The following is a 23,969-nucleotide window of genomic DNA, read 5'->3' on the forward strand; positions in this document are numbered from 1 at the left end:
CATACCACTTATTCTTCTTCCTCTATACATTATATATATGTATATATGTATATATGTACACATATGTATATATATATATACATATATACATATATACATATTATATAAATATGTAGTTTTAATTAGACCTGTGTCTTTCTTAGACCCTTTAAACGTTAATCAACGTCGGTCTTTATTTTCTCTCATCTTTCCTCGGCACGATAGGCTGATTATCAATTATTATATTTTGTATTATCGAATGAGTAACATCGAGATGTATTCGAAGATAATAATCGTTAACGTTTATGCAGCATTATATTATCATTTTCATATTACTTTATAATCATATATTTACTTATATATATTTTTATATATATATATATATTATTTTTTCAAAATTCTGTGTGTATTCTCGTGTGTGATTATTATACATGTGGCTAGCACGCATTGAAATCAAGGTGGTTACGCATGTCGGACAACTTTGTACTTCGCCGTCGACAACGTCTAACGCTAGAGATTTATAACTTGACATATTTTTTTTTTTTTAATCGTTTAATTTAACGTTTACTTTATTTTATGTATTTTAAAAGAGTTTCTATTACACAGAGTTTGAGTATTTATCGTGTTAACGAGCTTTCGCTTAATCGAGACTAAATCAATAATGCGTACTCTCGTTGGCTCCTTTTCCAATTTATTAATCCTAGGATGTTAATACGCTTTCTCTTTTGCCTTTTTTCCAACAGAATTATACTTGTTATTTCATTCTTTGATATCGATGATTTTTGTTGTTAACACTGCTTCTTTTCCAAACAATAATCTCCTGGGTCACTCTATTAATTGATTTGCACTCTCGATAGCAATCTTGATTAACGCACGATAATAGCGTTTAGTTGTGTTCGTTTTAGAATGCAAACGTCTCTTTTGGTTAATGCGATAATTAAATACTGGTGTTACGTTCCCTGATTAAATAATTTGTTCTTTTACTTGTCTCTTTGGTTCGTTGATAAAGAAGCTTTTACATTTACCGATAAAAATGTGTTCTTTTTATAAAGATGCGGACGGTCTAGACGATCAGTCCTTTCTCTTTCGCAATGTTTTCGTAATTCTCTCTTTTCTTTCTCTCCCTCCCCTCCCACCTCTCTCTCTCTCTCTCTCTCTCTCTCTCTCTCTCTCTCACGTCGAAAATGAACGAAAAATAAAACACGTTGGAGGCACTGAACTGGCAGCAACCGTCGATATACTTGACCCGCCAAACCGATATGCCGTACGTAAAAGATTTCTCCTCGATTAGAATCAAACGAACGCTCGATTAGTACGGGCAATGGGAGGAGAGGAGGGTATACGCAGTTTAAGTTTCACTTTGTCTTTCTTTTCGTCTAATTATCTAAAACGACGAATAAACGTTATAAGACAAATTCGAAGCTTCAATCACGCACTCGAACTTTTAACATTTTCTTTGTTTTTTTTTTCTTTTCTTCTTTTCTAACCTGTGCCTTGCTAATCACGGCTACGAAATATATGTATATTGAAAATACACGTAGGTACGTTTTTTTTTTTATTTCACAACGACTTTCCTCTTTTTACAGAAGAGATCGCCTTTATTCTCTGCTTTCTTGTTTCTTTTTTTTTTGTTTTTTTTCTTTTTTGTTTTTTTGTTTTTTTTTTTTCTTTGATACACCATCAAACGAAACGATATTCTTATTGATAATATTTGTGTACGTGTAATTTGCTCAAAAGGCGCAACAACGAAGACGCATTCACTAGTGGAAGGTTTTTTTCGGTTACCTTCGTGCAACAAAGGGTTTTTCTAAACTATCGATATATTGCTAGTATTGTTATTACTTCGTTTAAAGGTATGAGAATAATAATGAAGAGGAATTTCATATCGAGGATATTATCGTTACTGCTCGCAATACTACATGATAATCGAACGGTAATATTCTGAGGAAACGACTCTTTCCAATAATAATTTTGGATGCTTCTTATACAATAATTAGTCAGCTCTTTCAAACGCAATACGAATAAATTACTCGGAAGTATATCGATAATTTTTTCTCTTTGATAAATATTTCTTAAAAACGATTCCATCAAATATCGCATCTTCTCGCATATCTGCGAGAGATAAGAAATAGTATAAAAATATGAAACCATAATGGTATTAGACAATACGTGTAAAATGTAATAAGGTTTATAGAATAGACGAGTTACGTACAAAGGTTATAAAGGAAGTGATTGAAAAAAATCGTTACGTTTAACTAAATACTATCAATTGCGATCATAGGAATGTGCTATAGAGTCTAGCTCTTTGCGAACGAACAGGAAACTATTTTCAAAGTAATCGTTTCTACATTTTTCAGTCGAGAGAAATTCGCCTAATACGATACTAGTCCCTCTACGTTTGTTTTCCTTCTTTTTCTGCATACCAGTACAGACGTCTCTCCTAATTTTCTATGTTATCATCTACTCGCTTGCGTTCGCACCCCTGAGGTATTCTTTGTCTTTATTAATTGGCGCTCTATCGTCACCATCCTCCTCAATATCGATTCGCTTCGCACAATATCGTGGCTCCAATCTATTTCTTTTCAATTATTTACAATTAACGTAATGTTTGATCAGAAATTCTACAAAATATTTACGACTGGATATTTTGAAAGGGATCGCCGACTTGTTATTGTTAGTGCCGTTAGTCGTTTTCGCCATTCTTCCATCCTGATTCTCTCCTGCGAGAAATAACTTTATATAAATATTTATTCTCACGTTTTATTAGATTCTTGAATACGATTCATCTATGGTTTTTTATTTTTTGATCTTTCGATCATTGAGAAGAAGAATAATTTATTTTTCAACAAATTTACAAAATTTTACTTTCTCAAAGATATTAATGCAAGTCAAGAAAACTGAATGATTAAGTTCCTTTATATTTATTTGTGCGAGTTTAGACGTAAAACTTTTACATATGTTTTAACGAAATTGAGAAATATTTCCTTTCGTTGGACGGTATTCAAAAATGATTAATTATAATATTACGTTGGATAATCGATGGTTGTCCGTAAATTTTCCATTTCTTTTGAAATTTTTTTCATGGACATGGTAGATTTATTACAAGTATCGTATTGATATAATTTTGAAGTTTCCATCGATCGTTTACGTCGTTAGCGTCTTGATGAATATTAATATAAATGACACTTTAATGTTGTCAAAAGGCACGTTGAAATGCATAAAACAAATGAAAATAATTTCATTTCGATACTGATAACGGTAAAAGAGAAAAGGAATTTTTCATGAGAAAAAAATAAGTTTGATAGGAGCCACGATATTTTGTCAACGTCGAAATACACTCTCTTGTTCGTCGTGATAACTTAAGTTGAAGACACGAATTCACGATTTCATTCTGATATAATAAACAAAGATATATTAATTATCGCATCGAGCAAGATAATGAATAACGAGTCTTGAATTTGCATAAACATTTATATATTCGCAGACTGCTCGTCGATGGTAAGATAATAGACACTTTTAGAAAATGGATTTGATCTTAATCTCTTCCAACGTTCTCCGATCTAAAAATCTTTTCTAATTCAACATCAACGGCCAAGCATCTCATTCGCGAGCGCGCGCGTGCGTGCGCGTGCGTGCAGTGTGTGTGTGTGTGCGCGTGTGTGCAAGTGTGTGGATAGGTGTGTATACATACATGTATATACGTACGTATATATGCTGTTCATTGTAGTTTTAAAGGCATCGTAACGTTAAAATGCTTTTTTTTCGAAAGCTTACGAACTAATTGTGCGCTTAAAATATTAAATGCCAAAGTATACTGTTGACCAATATTTTGAAATTTTGTTTGGACGACAGGCGACTCTCAAATTGTTAATTTATAAAACAATTCTAATGACAGATCTATATGGATTAAATCGTTAAAAAAATTATTCGTTGTTCGATCACTTTTATCAATGTTGTCTTGAAAAATAATATAAGTATATTATCGAGTGCATAGATGCGAGAATCTCTATCAGCATAAAATCGAGAAATAGCGATTTTCTATACCAAATATATCGACTACTGGTAAGCGTTACTTTTAAAAGATTCTTCTAATCTATGAATCGCGTTGGGATTGCATACATATAAGTTAACGAAAAATCTGCAAATATATAGATATTTACACATCGATGCGAGACTACTTTGACTAGGGAATACTTTGAAGATCGTCGAGTCGCTTTAATGTCGACGTTATAAGCCGTATCGTTAAAACAAAACGTCCCTTAAACAAGACGGTATTTTTCAGACTTGAAAAGGATCAATTACGTAGACTCGCATTCCTAATTAGGTTTCCCTCGATTTTTTCCTTCACGTTAGTCGACCGATTCAACGAATTACATATCACCGAATATACCAGCGAAGGTTTTTCGAAGATTCTTCATCGTATCCTCCGTGTCTTCTCCTTGATTCTGAGACTGACTACCCTGACGATGAAACGGTACTCTGGATGGTACCGTAGGTGGTTCCTCTGGTCTTCGACCGACCGATGGCGCGCTACTGACCGTGCTCGATTGAGATGCTGTAAGTAAGCTAGGTAAAGACAAGACGTCATATTAACAAGATGAATAAGAAAGATAAATAAAGAAAGACCTTGAGAATCACGACGTTGAAGCTGATGATGACTATCCGAAGTGGTAACGTCGCCTGCCAAGGCCGTCGTAGAACCTAAGCTACCTATGCTTGCCATAGAGCTCATACTTCCGTGAGATCCTAGAGGTGCGGCTGGAGGAGGTACGCTTGGGGGTGCGGTACGTGAATCTTCCACGGGACTCGTAGCCTGGCTCGAACCGGACATAGAACCTCTCGAGGCTGTTTTCGTTAAAACGCTGGTGGGTGGTCGGCAACAAGCCTGTGTCAAAAATCATCGAAAGAAAAGGTTTTCTCATTGGTAATCATTGCAGGGTCAATGTATTCTCTTGAAATTTCTCTCTCTCTCTCTCTCTCTCTCTCTCTCTCTCTCTCTCTTTTTGATCGAACGTACTTGCATCTTGGCGGTAACCAAATCAGCGATATGACGACGATCTTCTTCCTGAGAGTCTCCCATCAAGGAGAGCGCACTATCATTGACTTCTATGATGTGCTCTCGGCCATCTTTACCAACGAGAAGCTCGATCGCGCAAATATCCAAACCTCCAAAAAGTTGAGACACGTTGTCGATCCAGACACGATGTCGCTCGCTCACCGGTACTTGCTCCAACATCGCCGAACCCGTGTTCGATTTCCAATTTCCAGTTATGCTTTTTCGTCTTTAATAATAATCAAAGATGGTTCGTTCCTATTAATAGGACGAGCTCGCGCTCGACCAAATTCTTTTCACTCGAATATTTATAAATAGAATGAAGATTATAAAAAAATACGTATTGTAGTTTGCCCTACTGCCTACCAATCCTTTGCCCCTCCCCTTTCATACTCTATCCTTCTCTACACCTTTCTTCGATATACTTTCAAATATTTTCGTTTTATTTTGCCAATTGTTTGACTTGGACTTACAAGAAGGCCTTGTAATTGTTTCCTATTTTCTGCACGTGCACGTCGAATTTGGTGTCAACGTACGGCTCCGCGGTGCAATAAGTATTCGTCAATGCTGCCAAAGATGCGAGATCCAAGAAATCTTGATTTGTTTCGGCGCGAGCCTTGCCAATACCTCCGTGGGCGTGTCCTAATTTCATTACTACGGGGAATCGCGAAGCGCTCACCTGAAAAAATGATAAAAATACTCGTTGTATAGCGAAACGCAAGGAACAACATCCGTCCATTTTTTTAATATAATAAAAATGAACACATTTCAACACACGCTTATGTTTTTTCAATTCTTCATCTCGGCGAAAATGTAGGTAACATATTTGTCGATAGTATTGCTTTTAATTCGAGTCCGCATTTGCGCTCCAGAGAGCGCTGCTATACCGTTCGCGTTCGCGGAAGATATCTATCATTTCCAATTAGATCATCCGTCGTCGTCGCTCGATATTAATTAAGCATCTAATTGGATCTATCTAAAACCTTTCAATGTTACTTATCATCGTTGAATATACTATCAAGCCCCGACAACTTTATTCCGATAATAATAACAACTTGTATGAATTTTCTATGCGTCAAGTAATAAAATGGCGCGTTTAAGCGTAAGAAAAATCGTTCGAACATAATTTATTTTCTCTCTAAAATTCGATCATCGGTAAACGACATCTCGTTCTAAATGCTTTTAAGAAGATGCAAAACGGGACCCAGCGTGTAATTGGAACGTGAGATAAATGGAAGAAAATATACGATGTCCCCGCACTAAACGAGTCACAAATTTTATCTAATTCCGGCGGTAATTGAGTTAGTGAATCGACGAGCTAGAACAGCGTAAAACTTGAATGCTTTCCAACGTTTACCGTTACCTCAGATAGTTTAGAAATTCTTCACTGATAGCTCGAAAGTACACTTAAGTGCGTACATATCGCCGCACAGGAATTTCTAGGGACGTTTAACGATCTTTTGACTTTAACTGATCTACATCCACTTTAATTTAAATACTTTCCATAGCTACTTTCCTTCGAGGTACACGATACGTGTATTTTTCACATTGTATGCCTCATCGAATCGATATTAATTAATTAATATCAATAAGTTCGATATTTGTTCTTTGAAACGATTCGCGACAAATTTTTAAAAGAACTTACGAGTCCACGATAGAACGTTATCGTGGCGAGTACAGATGTTCGGACCACATAGGATGATCGTCGGCAAGGGTTACAGGGGGATAGACGACGGTTGTCAAGTGATAACGATGAACTACTTCCTAATCGAATATCGTGGAGCACGCTATAGAAAGGAAATCCGTTTGAAAAATGACATCAAACTGGTTCAACGAAACGACTAAATGCGATCGTTTATAGACGTCGACGAAGAAAAACCTTTTCCGCAAAACATAAAGAAATCTACCTACGACGGAGAGAGAGAGGATCGTGTTAAAGACGAATTAACGCGTATAACGCGCTTTCTACTTTAACCCAATTCTCCCGTTCTCCTGCATTCTCGTGGCGCGTTTGAAAAGCTTGTAGAAAATGGAGAGAGAGAGAGAGAGAGAGAGAGAGAGAGAGATAAAAGCGCTTTAAAGCTCTTTATCGCGCTTTGACTTGACGCTAATTGTAAGTAACTTTAGCATAGGTACTTGTCAGAAATGCAAGAATATCGAAAGCAGAGGACCAGTTAACGCGTTAATGAAAACGCTTTCTCTAATACATTCGCCTCTTGCTCTCTCTCTCTCTGTTTTTCACCTCTACACTTTCTAGCCCTAAAAGCGTCCCGACTTTTTAAAACCAGTCAGACTTTTAAAGACCACTCGAACGATCGCGAGATTTAAAGGATCCCGCTGTAAAGTTCGCCCGACTTATCCGCGAACAAGAAGAAAAGGGTAAAAAAGAAAAAGAGGAGGGAAGAGTGTGGAAATTGTACTTACCGTAGGTGTAGGCAAAAATTCACGGCTGGATGGACGCGTGTCGGCTCTCGTGATAGGAAGACCGAACGACAGAATGATGAAAGAGCGAGAGAAATCGAGGGAGGATAACGGAGAGACGAGGATGAGAAACAAGGAGGACCGTAAAGGAGAGTGCGTGGGAGGTTGCAAAGGGCTACAGAGAGAGAGTGAGAGAGAGAGAAGACAAATAACTCTGTGAGAGACGGATAATCCAATCTACGAAAGAGAAAAGGAGAGAGGAGGATTTTTGATTACAAAGAGGAGGTGAGCGCCTGAAGGTGCGACAAGGCGTGAGGGAGCGCGCGCTCGCGCGCGCACGGGAGAGAGACGAGAAGACTGGAAAGAGACCGGAACAGTTATGGATGGTCAGTAGAGTGGGGGACAGAAAGAGAAAGACCGATCGAGATACTTGATAGGTACGAGAGGGACAGCGAAAGGAATCGAGATGACTATAGGCGAACGTTCAAGAGGAAGAGAGACGGAGTTACTCCGTGGGACCGAGAAGGAGACAGAATGAGAGAACACGAGAGAGGGAATGAGAGCGTGTGTTTGTGTGTGTATGTGCGTGTGTGAGAGAGAGAGAGAGAGAGAGATAGAGATCGAGCGTGCCGGGAACGACGTAAGAACGTAGGAAGGAAGGAGAGTCTCTCGTGTCGTTCGTGCTTGCATTGCTTTTCGAAGCTCGCGCGCGAAAGGTTCGTTCGTTCGTCATTACTTGTAGTGCGCTTGCCGGTGCTATCGAACACGTGAAAAGATCGCTTACGAGTATTCTCCTCTCTTCTTCTTATCTTCCTCTTATTTATCCATTCATCTCTCTCTCTCTCTCTCTCCCTCTCTCTCTGTTCCTCTCTTAGTGCGTGACTTTTACGAGAAAGTGCTCCTAAGACGTTTTAGAATCTTCTTTTAATTCTGTTCTTTTACTGTCATCTCCTCATTCCGTCTTTATATTTTAAATAAGTAGAAACGTGGTGAAGAGATCGTTACTATCTTCCTTTTACTTTGTTCAAATTTATAATTTCTGTATCTCTTTTACTTTCTCGGAAGTCATCATACGCGCTACCAACGCTGTACTCGCGTATTTTTGGTGTGCGCGACGGATAATTCAGCGTGGCTTCTCTTTAAGGTCAAGCTGGGACCAAGAGAGAAAGGTCGCGCGCAAATAAACAGCAACGAGAGGAAAAAGCCGCAAGCGGAAGGACTCGTTGAGGGGTCACGGAGAAAGGTATCTATATCGTTCTCTCTTGGTTACGATTTCCACATGGTGGATCGTTACGAACGTGTTTTCTCGTACGATCTTGCAAATTTCCATCTTCTTCTCTTTCTCTCTCTCCACACACACACGCACACACACACACACACACACGCACGCACGCACACGCACGCACTCTCTCTCTCTCTCCTTATCTCTTTTATTTTTTTTCTCGGTAAAAAGATTTTGATACCGTATTGTTATACCGGATCCGAAAGATTTCAAGCTTATCCCTAGTATTTATCAATGATATCGATTAGAAGGAATATTTAGTAGTGTTTTGAATTTCTCCAACGTAAATGTCATTAAAATATACAAATGAAACGATCGCGATTCAATCTTATAAAGGTTCAATGGATTTTCTTTTCTAGTGGATCGTAAACTTTGCGTTCACGATAGAATTACTATTTTCCAGGGAGTCGCGTCACCGAGCATTATCGATGATATCATTGGTAAATAAACTTGACCACAGAGTTTATCGGATGACGATTATCGATTTGCGTCGATCTAGCTTCAACGGCTGCCAACTGGGTTTCGATATTAGTGCGTCGGTCTTACCAATACTCGAGAATCGTTCTATAGTAAAGTGAAAATAAGAAAGAGACCGTATCGTTTAGTTTTTTCTTTTGTTTTATCGATATCTTATCGATTCGTTTTGGTTATCGGACGGCACGCACGATTCCTCATACTTACGCGCATTAGATTTAAATCGTGAACTTGAAATAGCGTTCCGTTTACAATGAGGTAATACGCGGGCACGTATTATCAAGAATCTATTAGATCGTTGGAAAGGAATACAAAGGAATAATTACACAAGTTTTGGAAGGTACATTCGTACCTATACGACGATGTACCCTTGGTATCTGCCCGCCCTAAATATCTTTGAAACGTTAATGCAAACGTCAAGGCAACCTAATCGCTCGCTATACTTGGCAAAAACTTGTTATTAGTTCGAGCAAGGAGGTATCGAGTGTGATGGCGTAGTACAGACCAATTTGGGGATAATTTATAGGAAAATATGAGGAAAGTTTTCAAAGGAGCAGAAATATCGCTAAATTAAAGGATCGACAATTTTTTCCTTCCCCCAAACGACACGTTAGTCGTCATTAGTCGCGATTTTCTATTACTATTTATCGACCGACAAGATTAACATTAGGTTCTTCTGGATTATGAGAATATATTCATAGGTATACGCGAGATCGGACGTTGTAGAAACATTTGCGAAGGTGCGTAACGATTGCTTCTCCCACGTGAACGTCTTGCCGACTATTTTCTTGGCAACGTTTGTGCGCGACATCCGAAATAACGTTGCGCTCGATTCGCGCTTCATACCATTTGCATATTTATATATATATATATATCTATGTATGTATGTATGTATGTATGTATGTATGTATGTATGTATGTATGTATGTATGTATGTATGTATGTATGTATGTATGTATGTATGTATGTATGTATGTATGTATGTATGTATGTATGTATGTATGTATGTATGTATGTATCAACACTCCGTCGCGTAATCAACACTTTTTTCTTTTTTCTTCTTTTTTCATTTTCGATCCAAACCCCAACTTGTCGTCCGTCATTGAATCTTTCTCGATTCTTCTCTCGGATACTCGTCCCAATTTCAAAGATCTGACTCGGTTGTTATCATCAGCTCATACCGAACCATTGACACTTCAACCTCTTATTTTCCGCTTTATGCACCGATGACTCAGAACTCACGACTTGTCTTTCTCTGCGTCTCCCGGTCGCAGTTATTATCACTTTTCTCGATCCAAGTCTCTGCTCCAGTTTCCGTTATCTCTCGACGTCGTTCTCGTATCGACTTGGAAAGGTGGAAGGTGGAATACCTTGTACCTATATATCGGCTGATTCTCTCTTGTCCCCCTCTTGTCTCTCACAAAATTATAGCTTTCGTTGCGTAGCACGTATGCACGATTTTTCGCTACTCTCTTTCTTTCTCCCTCTCTCCCTCTCTACCTCGCCCTCTCATGATCGTCGAAATAAACGACGAGGGAGTTTCGATCGAAAGGTGATATTATAATTCATCTTTTTACAATACCGCTATACCGTCTGCTGCGTTGCTGTATCACCGACGTGTATAATATTACATTTATTACGCGTTACTTCGATATATGTGGCGGGCCGAGTGGCGCCAACCAGCCGGCCTCCACCAACACACAGAGCCAGATATATTCGTGTCCACGTATGTACGTGCTTGTACATTCGTGTGGTGTGTGCACGTAAAGCCGTACCTTCGCATATTTCGCCCGTCGTATGTACCTTTCCTCTCTCTCTGTCTCTCTCTCTCTCTCTCTCTCTCTCTCTCTCTCTCTCTGTGTGTCTACGAAAGTTTATTTCCTTTCGAGGAATACTACTCGAGTATGTACCTGGAGAAGACGGACAACGTCCTCTAATCCGGCTGAGATTAGAGCCGCGAATCGACAAGTTACAACGGTTCATTGTTGAGATACAGCATTGGTTGCAGCAGCATTCAAACGATAAGTATGTTCTATGATATTCGTCTACCCGATGATTATTTTCTTCCAAGAAACACGTTCAAAAGATCTTATTCAATGACTGTCATACCTCTTTGGAACGTGACGCCTACATTGTAAGCGTAATTTGAGATCGAGAAAATAATTTTGTTCACTGGAGAAATTCAAAACTCGGCACGTCGAACGACCTCTCCTTACACAATTCTTACAAGCGTTGAAAATTCTCCAAAGAAATTTATTATGCTTCGCGAGCGTGTTCCCCGATAATCAAGAATCAAACCTGCCAATCATTTCCCGTTTACGATATAAATCATCCATCAAATTGTCCAAAATAATGAATTTACGTCTCGTTAGATCTCGCGTAAAAATAATGAAACGATAAGTTAAAAGAATGATTAATCTCGAAGATCGAATCTATTTCTTAATATCATCCGTGCTAACGTTTGTTACCGAAAAGAAAATTATTTTATCCCGAACGATAGAATCAAAGGCGATAGTTTTAAATGAAACATGTAGGCGGTGTGAGGAGGTCAGAGGAGCTGAAAGAACTGTATGCTTTAAATCACAAAGCACACACCGATTGCGGTTTCTTTTGACATTCACGATATTCGTGCCGAGCGTGCTAATTCACATTTAGTGTACCACCGCATAGATCTTTTCCTATTTTCTCTATTCAACGGCGTATCTTCTTTGATCGATATTTCGAAAGACGAGAGAGAGAGAGAGAGAGAGAGAGAGAGAGAAAAGGCACAGGCGCAACAACAACAGACGAGAGTCTAGGATTTGAAAGAATCCCGTAAAGTGACAGATGCAAATTAGCTGCAACCGCAAGAACATCTTCTTGCACATTTGACGCGTCTGCGGTCGAGAGTTATGGAATGCTGTACGAAGTTAGCACGCTGTACTTAATTAGTAGCATTTGAATATGACATAGGTGTACTTGGAGTTATTTTACTTCTTCTTATTTCTGACACCCTCATCCATCTGACCGTTGTGTCGATATAGGCAATTAAGGATTTTATTTAGAATTCGATAACGGTATGTTTCTAAAATAAATCTCGCAGGAAGGAGCATATCGCGAGGACGCCAATTACGGGCTAATAAATGAGCCGCTAAACCATATCGTTACGATAATATTTGCATAATTACTAGAAATTTCAATAAATTCTTGTTCTCGCGTCACTTAACGCTACGAATCGATGATAAGAGGCGCGAAAGAAAAAGGAAATTAAAGGACATACCGCAGGTAGATTTGACTCAGGCGAATGACGACATGTTACTCTTACCTGCATATTAAATATCATGAATTTCTTCAAAAACAATGAATCACGGTCTTATTGTAAAGTAACAAATCGACCATTTTCTTTCTCGCTCCGACGAGATTTTTGTAACAGAAAAACGTGACGTATAGGCGTAATACCTATGCAAGGCACGGACTTATTATACGCTCGGCCTTGCCTAAAAGTTTATACGCTAGCTTACGAAATAGCACGTGGCTGCGTCAGTGGCGGGGTGTGGTCTTTGCGGTTTTGCCCGTTACATCATCACGAATATACGGACTGACTAGTAGTCGGTCCTCTCTAGTCATGCATTTGCACGGTGGTTGACATTCGTATTATCGTCCATGCTCGTCCGATTTCGCGAAAATCAACGCCAGTAGAATACAAACGCTCCCTCTCCATTCGCCTTTCCAACATAATATTTTCCTTTAATATTTATTCATTATTCAGGGAATAGTCATTTTCTATTATGCATATAACAAAAGTATGTTATCGAATCTATACGATATTGAAAATTTCTTATCCATATCTAGTTGCGTTAGTTCGACGTAATCGCGCGTTAACGGGAAAGTTCGTTCGTCGTAATAACGACGATAAAAATGACAATAATAATAATAATAATAATGATGATGATGATGATGATGATGATGATAAAAGCAACAACGATTCCTATTAAAATTATCACCGATCGTATTGTCCAACTGGAAATCGAATCGCCAAAGAATTCTTGGCAAAATTTCGAATGGGAGGGACATTCGCGATACCAACTACATACGTGAAACGACGATTCTCGGTGATCTTTTTATACATCGCACGCGTGTTCTTTAAAACGACGTCTGCCGCGTTCTTTCGCGGGCTAACTATGTATGTATTACGTGGCTCTACTACGCGTGACTCACCAGGCAACAATCTCATTCACCGCGAAACGAGAATCGTGATAAGCGCGTGAAAATACTTTCGCAAGAATACGCTTTGTGAAAAAGAAAAAAGAGAAAAAGAACGTTCCAATGAATTCCTCTGTCTCCTCTTTGTAATCGCTTCGTTAAATGTTAACGCGTCCACGAAATATAGTACCTATAGTTGCTTAGCACGACGGTAATCGTACGTGAGTTGCCAGATAGTAAGTATGAGACGAGAGATAAATCGCAGCCGATAATAAAATATTGATTCAAGTAAAGTCTCTCGATCAACGGCTACAATCTGTATAAGTCGAGCGTCGCGATCGCGAAGTGAATTTGCATTACGCGCAAAAGTGATCTCATCTTTTATTTTTACGAGGCATACGTGAATCGCCGACGACGAGGCATCCTTGACTGACGACACATTTCTCGTTTTTGATATAAAGCGCGTTTTCGAATGATTTTTATCCAGGAGATAAAATACAACGCCGCGCGTCTCGTATAGGTAGTCTCGGGAGAGATGATCTATGTAGAATTCGGCCGTGAATCGCCGTTGCGTACGTGAAATTCGAGCGTTCGCCAGTCCATCGTCGCAGCCCGAAACTTTCTTTCCATTCGATATATTTAGACGCAAAACAGAGTCGACGTGAACTAATACTAAGAAATCACGCGTGCTATTTCGATGGTATACCTTTTATTCTTATTTCGACGATCCGTGTGAAAATGTCTAGAGCGAGATCTATTTCCGTGTCGTTCCACAACGCACGCTATTTATTTATATCTCCTTCTTGCGCTTAAGGCACGTAAGCGTCGAACTATTGTATTTTGTCATCTTATTTAAACATCAAGTAGTGCCTTATTTAATCAACCAATTAGCGAGACCAATTCCGATAAGAATTCCAAATAAATGGTAAAACGCGATAACTTTTTACTCGGTAACGCAATTCTTCTTGGGATCGACGATGATTTCAGGGTTCTTCGATGAGCGCGACTTTAATTTTTTTTTGCGCTCGAAGAAGATCATTTTTTTTTTACGCGCACGTCTATATTATAGCAAGGGGAAAGTAGCCTTCTTTTTTTTAAATCTATTTCAAAATAATCGCCGTAAAGAAGTGAATCGTTCGTTTAAAAGGTAAAATGCCGTGTGTTTACACAACTGATCGTCAGCGTGGAATTCGAATGAAAATTCATTCGACAAACAGACTACTCGAAGGCTCTTTAGAGAGACTACGACGTCTGGAATAATGCGCCACGCGGATATGCAAAGGTGTCAACTTTTTATGCAACTTTTAAACCTCGTCCGTACGGGTTGTAAACGTAATCCTTCTCCATCTTCTTCCGTATTCGCGATTATATTTTGTGAATGGCACTCTTGTAACTACGACTTTCCGTCGTCGCTCAAACTTGTCGGCGATTCCGATCGAGATAGCGCCGTGCTTGGGCGACCTAAATTCGCACATTTTACAAGTGGCAAGATTAGAAAATGAAGCGCTGCTAAATCGTACGAGATCGCACTCGGTCGCGTCTGCATTTTCAATCTGCTTTCGTTCGTTCGTATCTCTCTACGTACGATCAATGTAATTGACAGAAAAATATGGTACAAGTCGAATGACAATGTTTTTTCACCAATCGACGCGCAGTATCTACTTAGAAAATATCCAAAGGATCGAGCGGGCAACGTGAGTCATCGACGATTTTGATAGATCGATCAAGCCGACTCGAGCGGCGCGCATTATCTGTCTTACGTTTCGATACACGTTCTCGTGCTCGTTTCAATATAATTTTTATGATTAATCGAGGAGGAGAAGAAGAGCCGGGAGAAAGTGCAACATGTGCAATGGGCAACGTGCAACGACTTCTCCTACTACTTCTCATTGGCCCGTAGAAGAACAAGTAAAAGGAGGCGGAATAGAAAGAGAAAAAGAGAGGAAGGAAGGAAGGAAGGCACGCGCGCGCGTCCGTCTTATACGGCGCTCGACGATTTTCTACGATCGCCTCTGCAAATGGCATATGAGCTCAGAGATTCTCGCTGCTTGCGTGCCTGCCTGCCTGCCTGCCTGCCTGCCTGCCTGCCTGCCTGCCTGCCTGCCTGCCTGCTTGTCTGCCTCTGCGTTACACGCATGTACGAATGCTGCTGCGGAATATAATAGTGGTAATACGATGGAACTGGGGCAGTCTTGCTTTGAAGCGCGTCTTAGAAGCTTCCCACCTGCGCTCGCGTCATTTTTCACGATTTTCATTTCTTTCGGGACAAAATTGTGCAATAGAGAAGAATATTTGCCGCTGACATTTCAATAAAGGTTAGTTCTCCTTCGATCGAGTTAATAATCGTTTGGTTCGTGTGCTCGAGTAGATCATCCAAATTTGTCTCTTATTTGCATATTATTTGTATACTTTCGTAAATTGTAACAGGAATGGATTTTTTTTTATCGAACAAGAGAGGTTTCTCATACTATAACCAACGTCGTTTGCGCTCATTCGAAGAACATCCGAGTACTGACATACAATGTGCGTATGTACGTGATACGTTGCAAAACGCGTTTGTCGTTAGTGATAATAATTTTATCTTAGACGATAATAATTTTCACCTTGCCAACGGTTAACACGATTGTACATCTTGTCCATCTTGTAGTGACTCGTCAAACAATATTGAAGTTTAGTCGTACTAATGACAAGAGTGAGAAAAGAGAGAGGAAAAAAAAGAAAAAAAAAAAGAAAAAGAAAAAAACAAGAAAACGGACAAATACCAAGTATCGACGAAGGCCCAACGAAAAGATCGTAAGTTTACGTCGGAAACCAAAGTGTGCCTAACGGCGTTGTCGAAGGACGCTTTGAAAACGTGTGAAAGGGACATTAACTATCGGTGACGTTCGTGGCTTCGTCACAACAGATTCTCTTCTCGTCGTAATGGACTATTAAAGGAATTATGTATGAAACTGCATTGAAGATCAGAAGAAGCCATTCGAACGACAATAAGTGTCCCGATCTTTGCGAAAAGGAAAGAAAAAAAAAAAGAAAAAAAAAAAAGGAGAAAAATAACAAAGCAGAGAGGAATTAATTTTTCGTAATAATGCGATCTAAATAATCTGCAATGATCTCTTTAACGTATGTAATTGACATAAAAATGGTAAACTACTTGCGAAAGACTCTTAAACGAAATGAAATATTAAAGGGGACACTGGGGTAAAAGGTTTCGCGTATCATCCGTTATATCGCTCGTTCGTCGACGACACTTTCGAGCGCTTTCAATTTACGAGCGATGTACGATGTAAATTTTGTCTTCGACTTCATTAATGAATAATACGTATGGTCCTTTACCGACACGCGTATTGCAGTTCGATCACTCGTATACTAAATTCATGGCTATCAATCGAACGTGTAATTAACACCTGTCTTGCCCGGGCATCTGCCGTCTTCGCTACGAGCAAAATTCGAAATTCTCGGTACCTACGTATATAAATGGCATTTATAAATAAGACGGCAATCATTTTAATCGAATATGTTTTTGGGATCGAAGAAAATGATAGTTGCTTCGAGCTCGCTACAATATCATTTCGCTCATCGTATTTATTATTTATTTCATCGTCTATCCTATCTCGATAGCCAGCGATATTTAAACAAATGTAGACTTTTCACTGTCGACGAAAGCTCCTATTATCGATTTCTGTAATAAGGTAATAAGACCGGGAAATAATAAATATTCCAATATTGTTGCATGCGTATCGTAAATAACGATTACGATTGTAATAAATAAAGAAAATTACGGTACGAAATCGAACGATTTATTAAATGTAACATACGATTACTACAGGAGTCACTCCTACGTTCATTATTCTCTCGTTGATTGAAATTATTTCCGACGGACGCCGCCGAGTACGACTACGATCGTAGTCGATTAATAAGAAATCTCATAATGGAGATTTATTTAAAGAAAAAATAACGACGCGCGTAACGTCGCCGAAGTTAATTCGCCATTAATTCCCTTCACGACGATTTACCATAGATTTCTATTACGTAATACGGCTGCATGACACTGATTCGTCTTATATCGTGACGTCATAGTATCAATTTCGCAACTATCTTTATGCGGCTCGTCGTCGTCTCCTCTAACGTTTTCCACCTTGTTGCGGTTTCTGACCTTTCTTCTTAGCTCGATTGGATAAAGTTTGCCGCTTCACGGAAGCAAAGATTAACAAAGAAAGAGTATTGACTTAACAAACAATCGTTTTCCGAGTATCGATAAGCCTTTGAATCTCCCTCTCTCTCTCTCTCTCTCTCTCTCTCTCTCTCTCTCTCTCTCTCTCTCTCTCTCTCTCTGTCTCTCACTGTCAAAGATGTGTTAGGCGATCAACAAGATATAAACCGACAAGATATAATTCGCTCTAAGGATCGTATAGGCCGCATGCATATACTATTGCGCATGCGTGTATATGTACGATGAATATTCCACGAAAGTTTTCTTGGCACGGTCGCGAATTGCAAACGGTTTGAGAGTCTCTGCGCGTTATTTAGTCTGCGGGATGATAATTACTAGCCTCATAACTGCTACGCCCATTGGGCTGTCTCTTCCTGCGCGATGCAATTACGATTATGCTTTGTGAATCTTTCTTATTATCGTGCACTTTGAAAGATTTACTTTCGCTTTACGTAGCTTGGCGAGATACTTTTGCGAAACTTTTACTTTTAATGATCGTTTGTCGATTTTTATCTCGACATTTGATCATACGTGTTTATGATGCTTCAATTAGAAACTCGTCGCGTTCATTTATTTAATTAATCCGCGAGTCTTGGAAAATTTCGCGATAAGCGTTAGAATAGGCCTATCGAGTGAAAAATTTGCAAAAAGTTCCTCGTGACGTCGGCGATCACGCGACGAAAAGAAATAGAGAAAGGAAAGTTTAATGTCAGGCCACGTTTGGCGTTCGACGAATAGAGGCGATTTGCTTAGAAGACGTTAAAGGGAAAAACGATTTCGTGAGATACGAGCGGAGTAACAGTCGGCGCAATGCCAAAAGGAAGGATCGATGGTGTTCCTATGGTTGCAAGGCGTGCATAAATCTTTCGAACGTTCGAGACAAGGGCAACGATAAATACGACGCGATTGGTCCTTCGTGTTCTCTCATTCTCCTCTTTCTCTTTTCTCCTATCCTACAGAGTCTCTACACGGTCTCTGTAAACTCTGTAAAAGAAAAAAAAGAAAAAGGGGGGAAGACATGTTAATTGAAATAGGACGGAGCTAATTTGCTCGGGGATGAATATAGTGATCAACGAATCGCATCCCAGTTGAGTTCAACCTACAATTTCGGAAGCATACCCATCGAATCTGACAAATGAAACCACACCGAACCTGAGTTCGAATATAAAATTTAATTTCGACAGAACTTATCGTAATAGTTCTTAGGAATGAAAGTTATTCCGTCGAGTCCGTAAAGCATGATCGATCAGAATTCGCCACAGGGCGTTTCCTCGACGTTTCCTCGACGTTTCCTCGAACGAACTCGATTCGATAACTTCGTTGAGAAATTTTCATGTTTCCCGTACAATCGTAAATTGCGTCGACATAATGCCGACGAATAATATTAAAATCGGGCTGACGTATCGGGCTGAAAATATTCTTCATTGAAAGAAAGAAAGTATGAACGATTATGAAAATACGAGTTATCAAAAGCATAGGCAAGCTTTTTCGAACAAGATCCATAACGTTACAATGGCTTTTCGATCATAAAGAATCGATCAGATTCGATGGACTCTCGCGAGCCATAAGAGCCATAAGTAGGAAAGCAAATCGTGCGACAGCGACATCTTCGGGCTTGGCCACGTAAGAACGGAGTGGCATGCTTCGGTCAGCTTGCGAAACTGACGGACGGAGAAGATGGATTATGAAAATTCGTTATACCTTAGCGATTCCATTCTAAAACGGCTTTGTACGCGATTTTTTAGCTCCTTTTTACAAAGATGTCTGTCTCATCCTCCGTCCTATTCCGCGCTCGCTCGCTCGCTTTATCTCTACATCAGACAATAAAGAGGGATTACCTCATCATTTTACGAAATTAGATTAAAGTTGATATCACGCGCGTTATATCGAATAAAAGAAATAAATTCTACTTTATTACTCGCAATGGATGGATGAATCAATTGTGATACTTTCAAATTAATGAAATAAACACGCGAACACTTTTTATTTGGACTTATCGGTTTACAAAAACTACCATACTACTGTATTATAATGGAGAAATCTTAAACGATATTCGTTGCGTTTTAAAAAGTTGTAACGTTATACCGCAAAAATCCGCTCGATTGGCAGATCGCAACACGATACTCTTACCTAAGATCCATCGATTTACGGATTAGAAGATATAGGCGATAGAAAAAAATAACCCGAAAGATTAATGCTTTCAAATGCTTCTTGAGATCGAACTTAACAATTATCGCATATTCGATCGAAAGAAAATTATAGATCATTGCTAATCGATCGAAAATAACTTGATCGAGTCTGTGATTGATGATTCGCAAACAAAAGTCCCGCGCTTAATATCGAACACTCGATCGTCTCCGGAGTGTAAAATCTAGACGTTTAGAGAAGATATGCATGATCATATTCCAAGCAGCCTCGCTCACGTTTGCAGTAAGATTATCATAAATTTACCGTGAAACGCGAGAATACACGGAGCGTATTTATGCCTAACAACCTTCTTCTCCTCTCACTCTTCTCTCCTTTTCATCGGTCTCTCCTTGTCTCTCGGTATAATCCCATTCTGAGTTTAAGGTTAATTGGTACAGCCTTGCGTGGTTATTTAAATCTACTTGATCGCAAATCTCCAGTCACGGACAGGAATTATCGGTCATAAATTACTTTGCCCAATCTACTTGATCGGAACTCCGTACTTACTCGAAACTATCGTTCTCTCTCTCTCTCTCTCTCTCTCTCTCTCTCTCTCTCTCTATTTATCTCAGCCTTTTTAAAAAATATGTATACGCGAAAAGAAGAAGAAAGACGACACGGTCTGATAGGAGGGAGATGATTGACGTACGCGAAAAGAATTTATGGTAGGTTTGACACACGCCCACGCACGCCAGAATATGTCGAAGATGATGACGATGATGATGCCGTCGAAAATATTCGCACTTTATATTCGTCTTTCGAGACGCACTTGGTGCATCATCATGCTAGTCGAAATGATCGATGGGTGGCTGATGTCATAGACGTCGCCTCACGAGAATTGCCCTTCCTTTTTTCATTTTATATTTCCAACAACAATAATAATAACAATAATAATTATAACAGATAGTCGGCATTGTCGGGTTGTATCCTTTATCGCTTATCAAGGTGTTCCCATCTCTTTATCGAAGAGCGACGCGATTCGTCGCACGTTTCATGGATTTATTTCGTTTAAAACCGACTCGCTATAGCATATCCGTTACCTTGACATCATAATCGAATGCATAATTTCACGCTTTTAAACTAAGCTTAGAGCCTTACGGCCTGCGAAACGTGCTGCGAGGTTACACCTTTGAAACTACAATTACGCGTAAATCCTTGCAATTTCAAAAGTCTCATTCTCGAAAGAAATATGTCGATTCGATCTAATGGTTGTATTCAATTCAGTTCGCTACGTGCAATTGATTCAACGACGAGTTTACGATGACGTCTGATTCATGAAGAGCATATACTCGCTCAACACGAACACAATATTACCAACTTTTATTCGAAATGGAGATTCCTATTTTTGTTAACGCTTGCGCTCGCTCTCTCTCTCTCTCTCTCTCTCTCTCTCTCTTTCTCTCTCTCTCTTTTTCATTCAACTTAGAAGATTGAACTTTGAATGGAAGAGAAGACCTTTTTACGGTAGAAGTAATAATATTCTTCTGATATCTATAGAGTGAAACCATGATTAGGTATTGAATAAATAGCTAAGGGAAAATGACGAAATTCCACGTTGGTAGTCAATGGTGGGTGCTCGAAGGTCGGTTCGATAAATTCTCAAACTAGGGAAGAGGAAGAAGAGAGAGGTAGAGAAGAGTGCGATGTCTCGGACGAGTCCGTAAAAGTTTATTGGTTCTGTCGTTGCGAGAGAAGCTCGACGACGAGAGGGAATAAATTTGGTATAAACGCATGTTAAACGATGATTGCTGGGTGCGCAAAACGGGTCAGCGTGTCCGTATACAGATACAGAGTAAGCGAGAGAGAGAGAGAGAGAGAGAGAGAGAGAGAGAGAGAGAGACGAGGCGAGACATGTTCCCGCATACGGAAGAAGCACTTATATGTCTGGCTGGCGTCTCTCTCGCTCTCTCTCTCTCTCTCTCTCTCTCTCTCTCTCTCTCTCTCGCTTGCTTGCTCGAGACGTCACGGTGGTTAGCAAGCTTTGAACAGTAATATATCCAAGAGAGCTGATCTCGGTACCTTAATAATACATGCAGTTCCATTTAATGCACGCGGAGCATTGTTTAAGATTTACGTCGATGCATAGCAGATGCGGGTGCAACGGTAATTTCAATTTATTCCAACGAGTTCCAATGAAAGTACTTTCGCGTTACGTCGGACCATCTAAACTTTCAAGGATCGTTCGTTGTTCCGACGGTATGTAGCCTATCTATTCAACAACTTAGGTTGGTAGTTCGTTATCGTAAATTTAAATAGACATTATTTCACGGAATATATCACGTAGAGATCGTTGAATATATTTGATGACGTAGCGGTGGATGGAATGAATAATTCATCGTCGGCTTGACTATTTACTTGATAGGAAATAAAAATTTATTCGGGAGGAAAAGAGAAACATTTTCCGAGCCTTTATGCGTTTCGCTGGATTCTTCCGAGGAGGTGTCCCAAGGGAGTTTATTTTCGTTCGTCGACTATAGCTATAAGAGAGAAATAAGTAGATGCATCATCGATAGGATCTTTCGGCCAGCTCTGAGAATTTCTAGACCGTGTTCGACTTTGGTTACCGTTTTACAGCTATGTTTAGATCGCGGTACAGCTGCCGTCGATAAACTAGGTCGGATTAACGCAGCTTCCGTAATATTAATAAATACCGAACAGGACGAAATTCTGGCTTGTCAATTCCGATCACGTCTTTAATTATTTCCCGTCGACGCTAAAAACTTAAGAAAAAGAAATAATCGTCGGATCGTATATCGATTGATAGTCTAAGTTCCAATTTAGTCTCGAGGTAACAACTTTGGGATGACGAGGATTCGAATCGGTGAGGAAAAAAGAAAAAAATTTATCACCGTTATCCCGGACGTATTCGTATTCAAAAGCAACCGAAATAATGGATAGACATAAAATATACAAATTCGAGTTTACCGAGAACCCGTGAAACTTTACGAGCTACTGTGAATTTTCCTTGTTTCACGAGAGGTACAGAGAGATAGAGAGAGAGAGAGAGAGAGAGAGAGAGAGAGAGAGAGAGAGAAAGATTTTATTTGTATTGTGTGTTTGCCTTGCAGATGTGGCGAACGTCCTACTGTACATACCTCCTGTTAGGTTTATTATACCTAACAACGTTGCAAAGTGCAACGGCGTGTAGCTGCCAGAAAGTACATCCTCAAACACAGTTTTGCAGAGCAGACTTTGGTAATAAAATTATTTCATCTTTGATATATTAAAAATTAATATACTACGAAGGTATACGCGCATCGCTTACGCATATAATATTTTTAACTTTTATTTTCTCTTCCTATGCAGTTGCAGTCGTAAGGATAAAATTGATCGTTCACGTTAACGAAGAGAGGCTGGAATACAAAGTGAAGATCAACAGAGTTTTCAAGGTTCGTAAGAAGCGTGGAATATGAAATCATGTCTCGATTAACATCATTCTATTTTGATTCATTCGTCGTGAAAAAGATATATTATTATTATATACCTATACCTATATAATATTAAAATTTCCTAACGGTAGATAAAAACGAATAAAATTTTTATCTAATAACGTCTATAATAGATGGTCATTTAGTCAAAACTTTTACAATATTTTCTTTCCTTGTTATCTTTTATTTAGTCAACTCCAAAGGCAGAAGTTGCCTTGAGGGAGAATACCCTTTGGACGCTCGGCTACGATTCACTTTGCGGTGTAACGCATTTACTTGTGGGCAAAACTTACGTCGTCAGCGGAACAGTGAGCGAAGGAAAAGCAAGAATATCAATTTGCGATCTCGCGATTCTCTGGTCCGAAGTACCCGTCGGACAACGAAAAGGATTCAGGCTGCTTTATCATCGTGGATGCGTTTGCGAAGTAAATACAATCTTTTCTCGAGATAAGCTGACTAAACTCTAACATTCCTATCTGAATCTATATCATAGGAAAGTCCTTTGACAAGAATAGCTTGAACTTTGAAACGCGAAGCGAGAGGACGAGAGGGAGGGAGGGAGAATCGGTTTTGAACGGCTACTCTCACGGCTCCTCTCACTCCCGTCAAACGTATACTTTGTCATTCTTCAATTTCAACTCTTTCTCGATAATCACTTGGAGTTCTGAACTTTGATAGAAAAATAGGATCTGTTAATGTTTATCGAAAGAAAATTGCTTTATCATTTCACAATTAACGGCCGCTTAAATATTA

At 39.4% G+C, this 23,969-nt stretch overlaps 2 protein-coding genes across 9 annotated transcripts in view; one reads left to right on the forward strand and one right to left on the reverse strand.

Annotated features, from left to right (window-relative positions):
• The window catches only part of Timp (Tissue inhibitor of metalloproteases), a 48,421-nt gene that overhangs the window by 22,643 nt on the left and 1,809 nt on the right, over positions 1-23,969 (forward strand). The window contains exons 1-4 of one of the 6 annotated variants that reach the window (XM_035870508.2): positions 8,344-8,696; positions 22,857-22,983; positions 23,095-23,177; positions 23,408-23,641. In XM_035870508.2, the coding sequence (XP_035726401.1) occupies positions 22,857-22,983; positions 23,095-23,177; positions 23,408-23,641 (444 nt within the window). In that variant the 5' untranslated portion in view covers positions 8,344-8,696. The other 5 variants (XM_085658367.1, XM_035870507.2, XM_035870509.2 and 2 more) reach the window with 5 other exon arrangements.
• Positions 480-7,676, reverse strand: Syn (synapsin). 3 transcript variants are annotated; one of them, XM_085658363.1, is made up of 5 exons: positions 7,457-7,676; positions 5,506-5,711; positions 4,997-5,261; positions 4,606-4,864; positions 480-4,534 (listed from the first exon to the last, which is right to left on the reverse strand). In XM_085658363.1, exons 2-5 carry the CDS (start codon positions 5,682-5,684, stop codon positions 4,350-4,352), a joined length of 888 nt encoding a protein of 295 aa, XP_085514489.1. In that variant the 5' UTR covers positions 5,685-5,711; positions 7,457-7,676; the 3' UTR covers positions 480-4,349. The 3 variants fall into 3 exon arrangements, with proteins under 3 accessions (XP_085514489.1, XP_085514491.1, XP_085514490.1); XM_085658365.1 differs by lacking the exon at positions 7,457-7,676 and adding an exon at positions 6,678-6,854; XM_085658364.1 differs by lacking the exon at positions 7,457-7,676 and adding an exon at positions 6,396-6,581.

Source organism: Vespa mandarinia, chromosome 7 (assembly GCF_050613455.1).
Source record: "Vespa mandarinia isolate Hongniang chromosome 7, ASM5061345v1, whole genome shotgun sequence".
Taxonomy (NCBI): domain Eukaryota; kingdom Metazoa; phylum Arthropoda; class Insecta; order Hymenoptera; family Vespidae; genus Vespa; species Vespa mandarinia.

Bases quoted from the DNA above. Each gene is read 5' to 3' on its own strand.
- Syn (XM_085658363.1), bottom strand. From the start codon at position 5,684: ATGAAATTAGGACACGCCCACGGAGGTATTGGCAAGGCTCGCGCCGAA. The intron at 5,262-5,505 runs GTAAGTCCAAGT...TTATTATTAAAG, and splicing joins AACAATTACAAGGCCTTCTT to ACGAAAAAGCATAACTGGAA. The intron at 4,535-4,605 runs GTCTTTCTTTAT...GCTTACTTACAG, and splicing joins TCAACGTCGTGATTCTCAAG to CATCTCAATCGAGCACGGTC.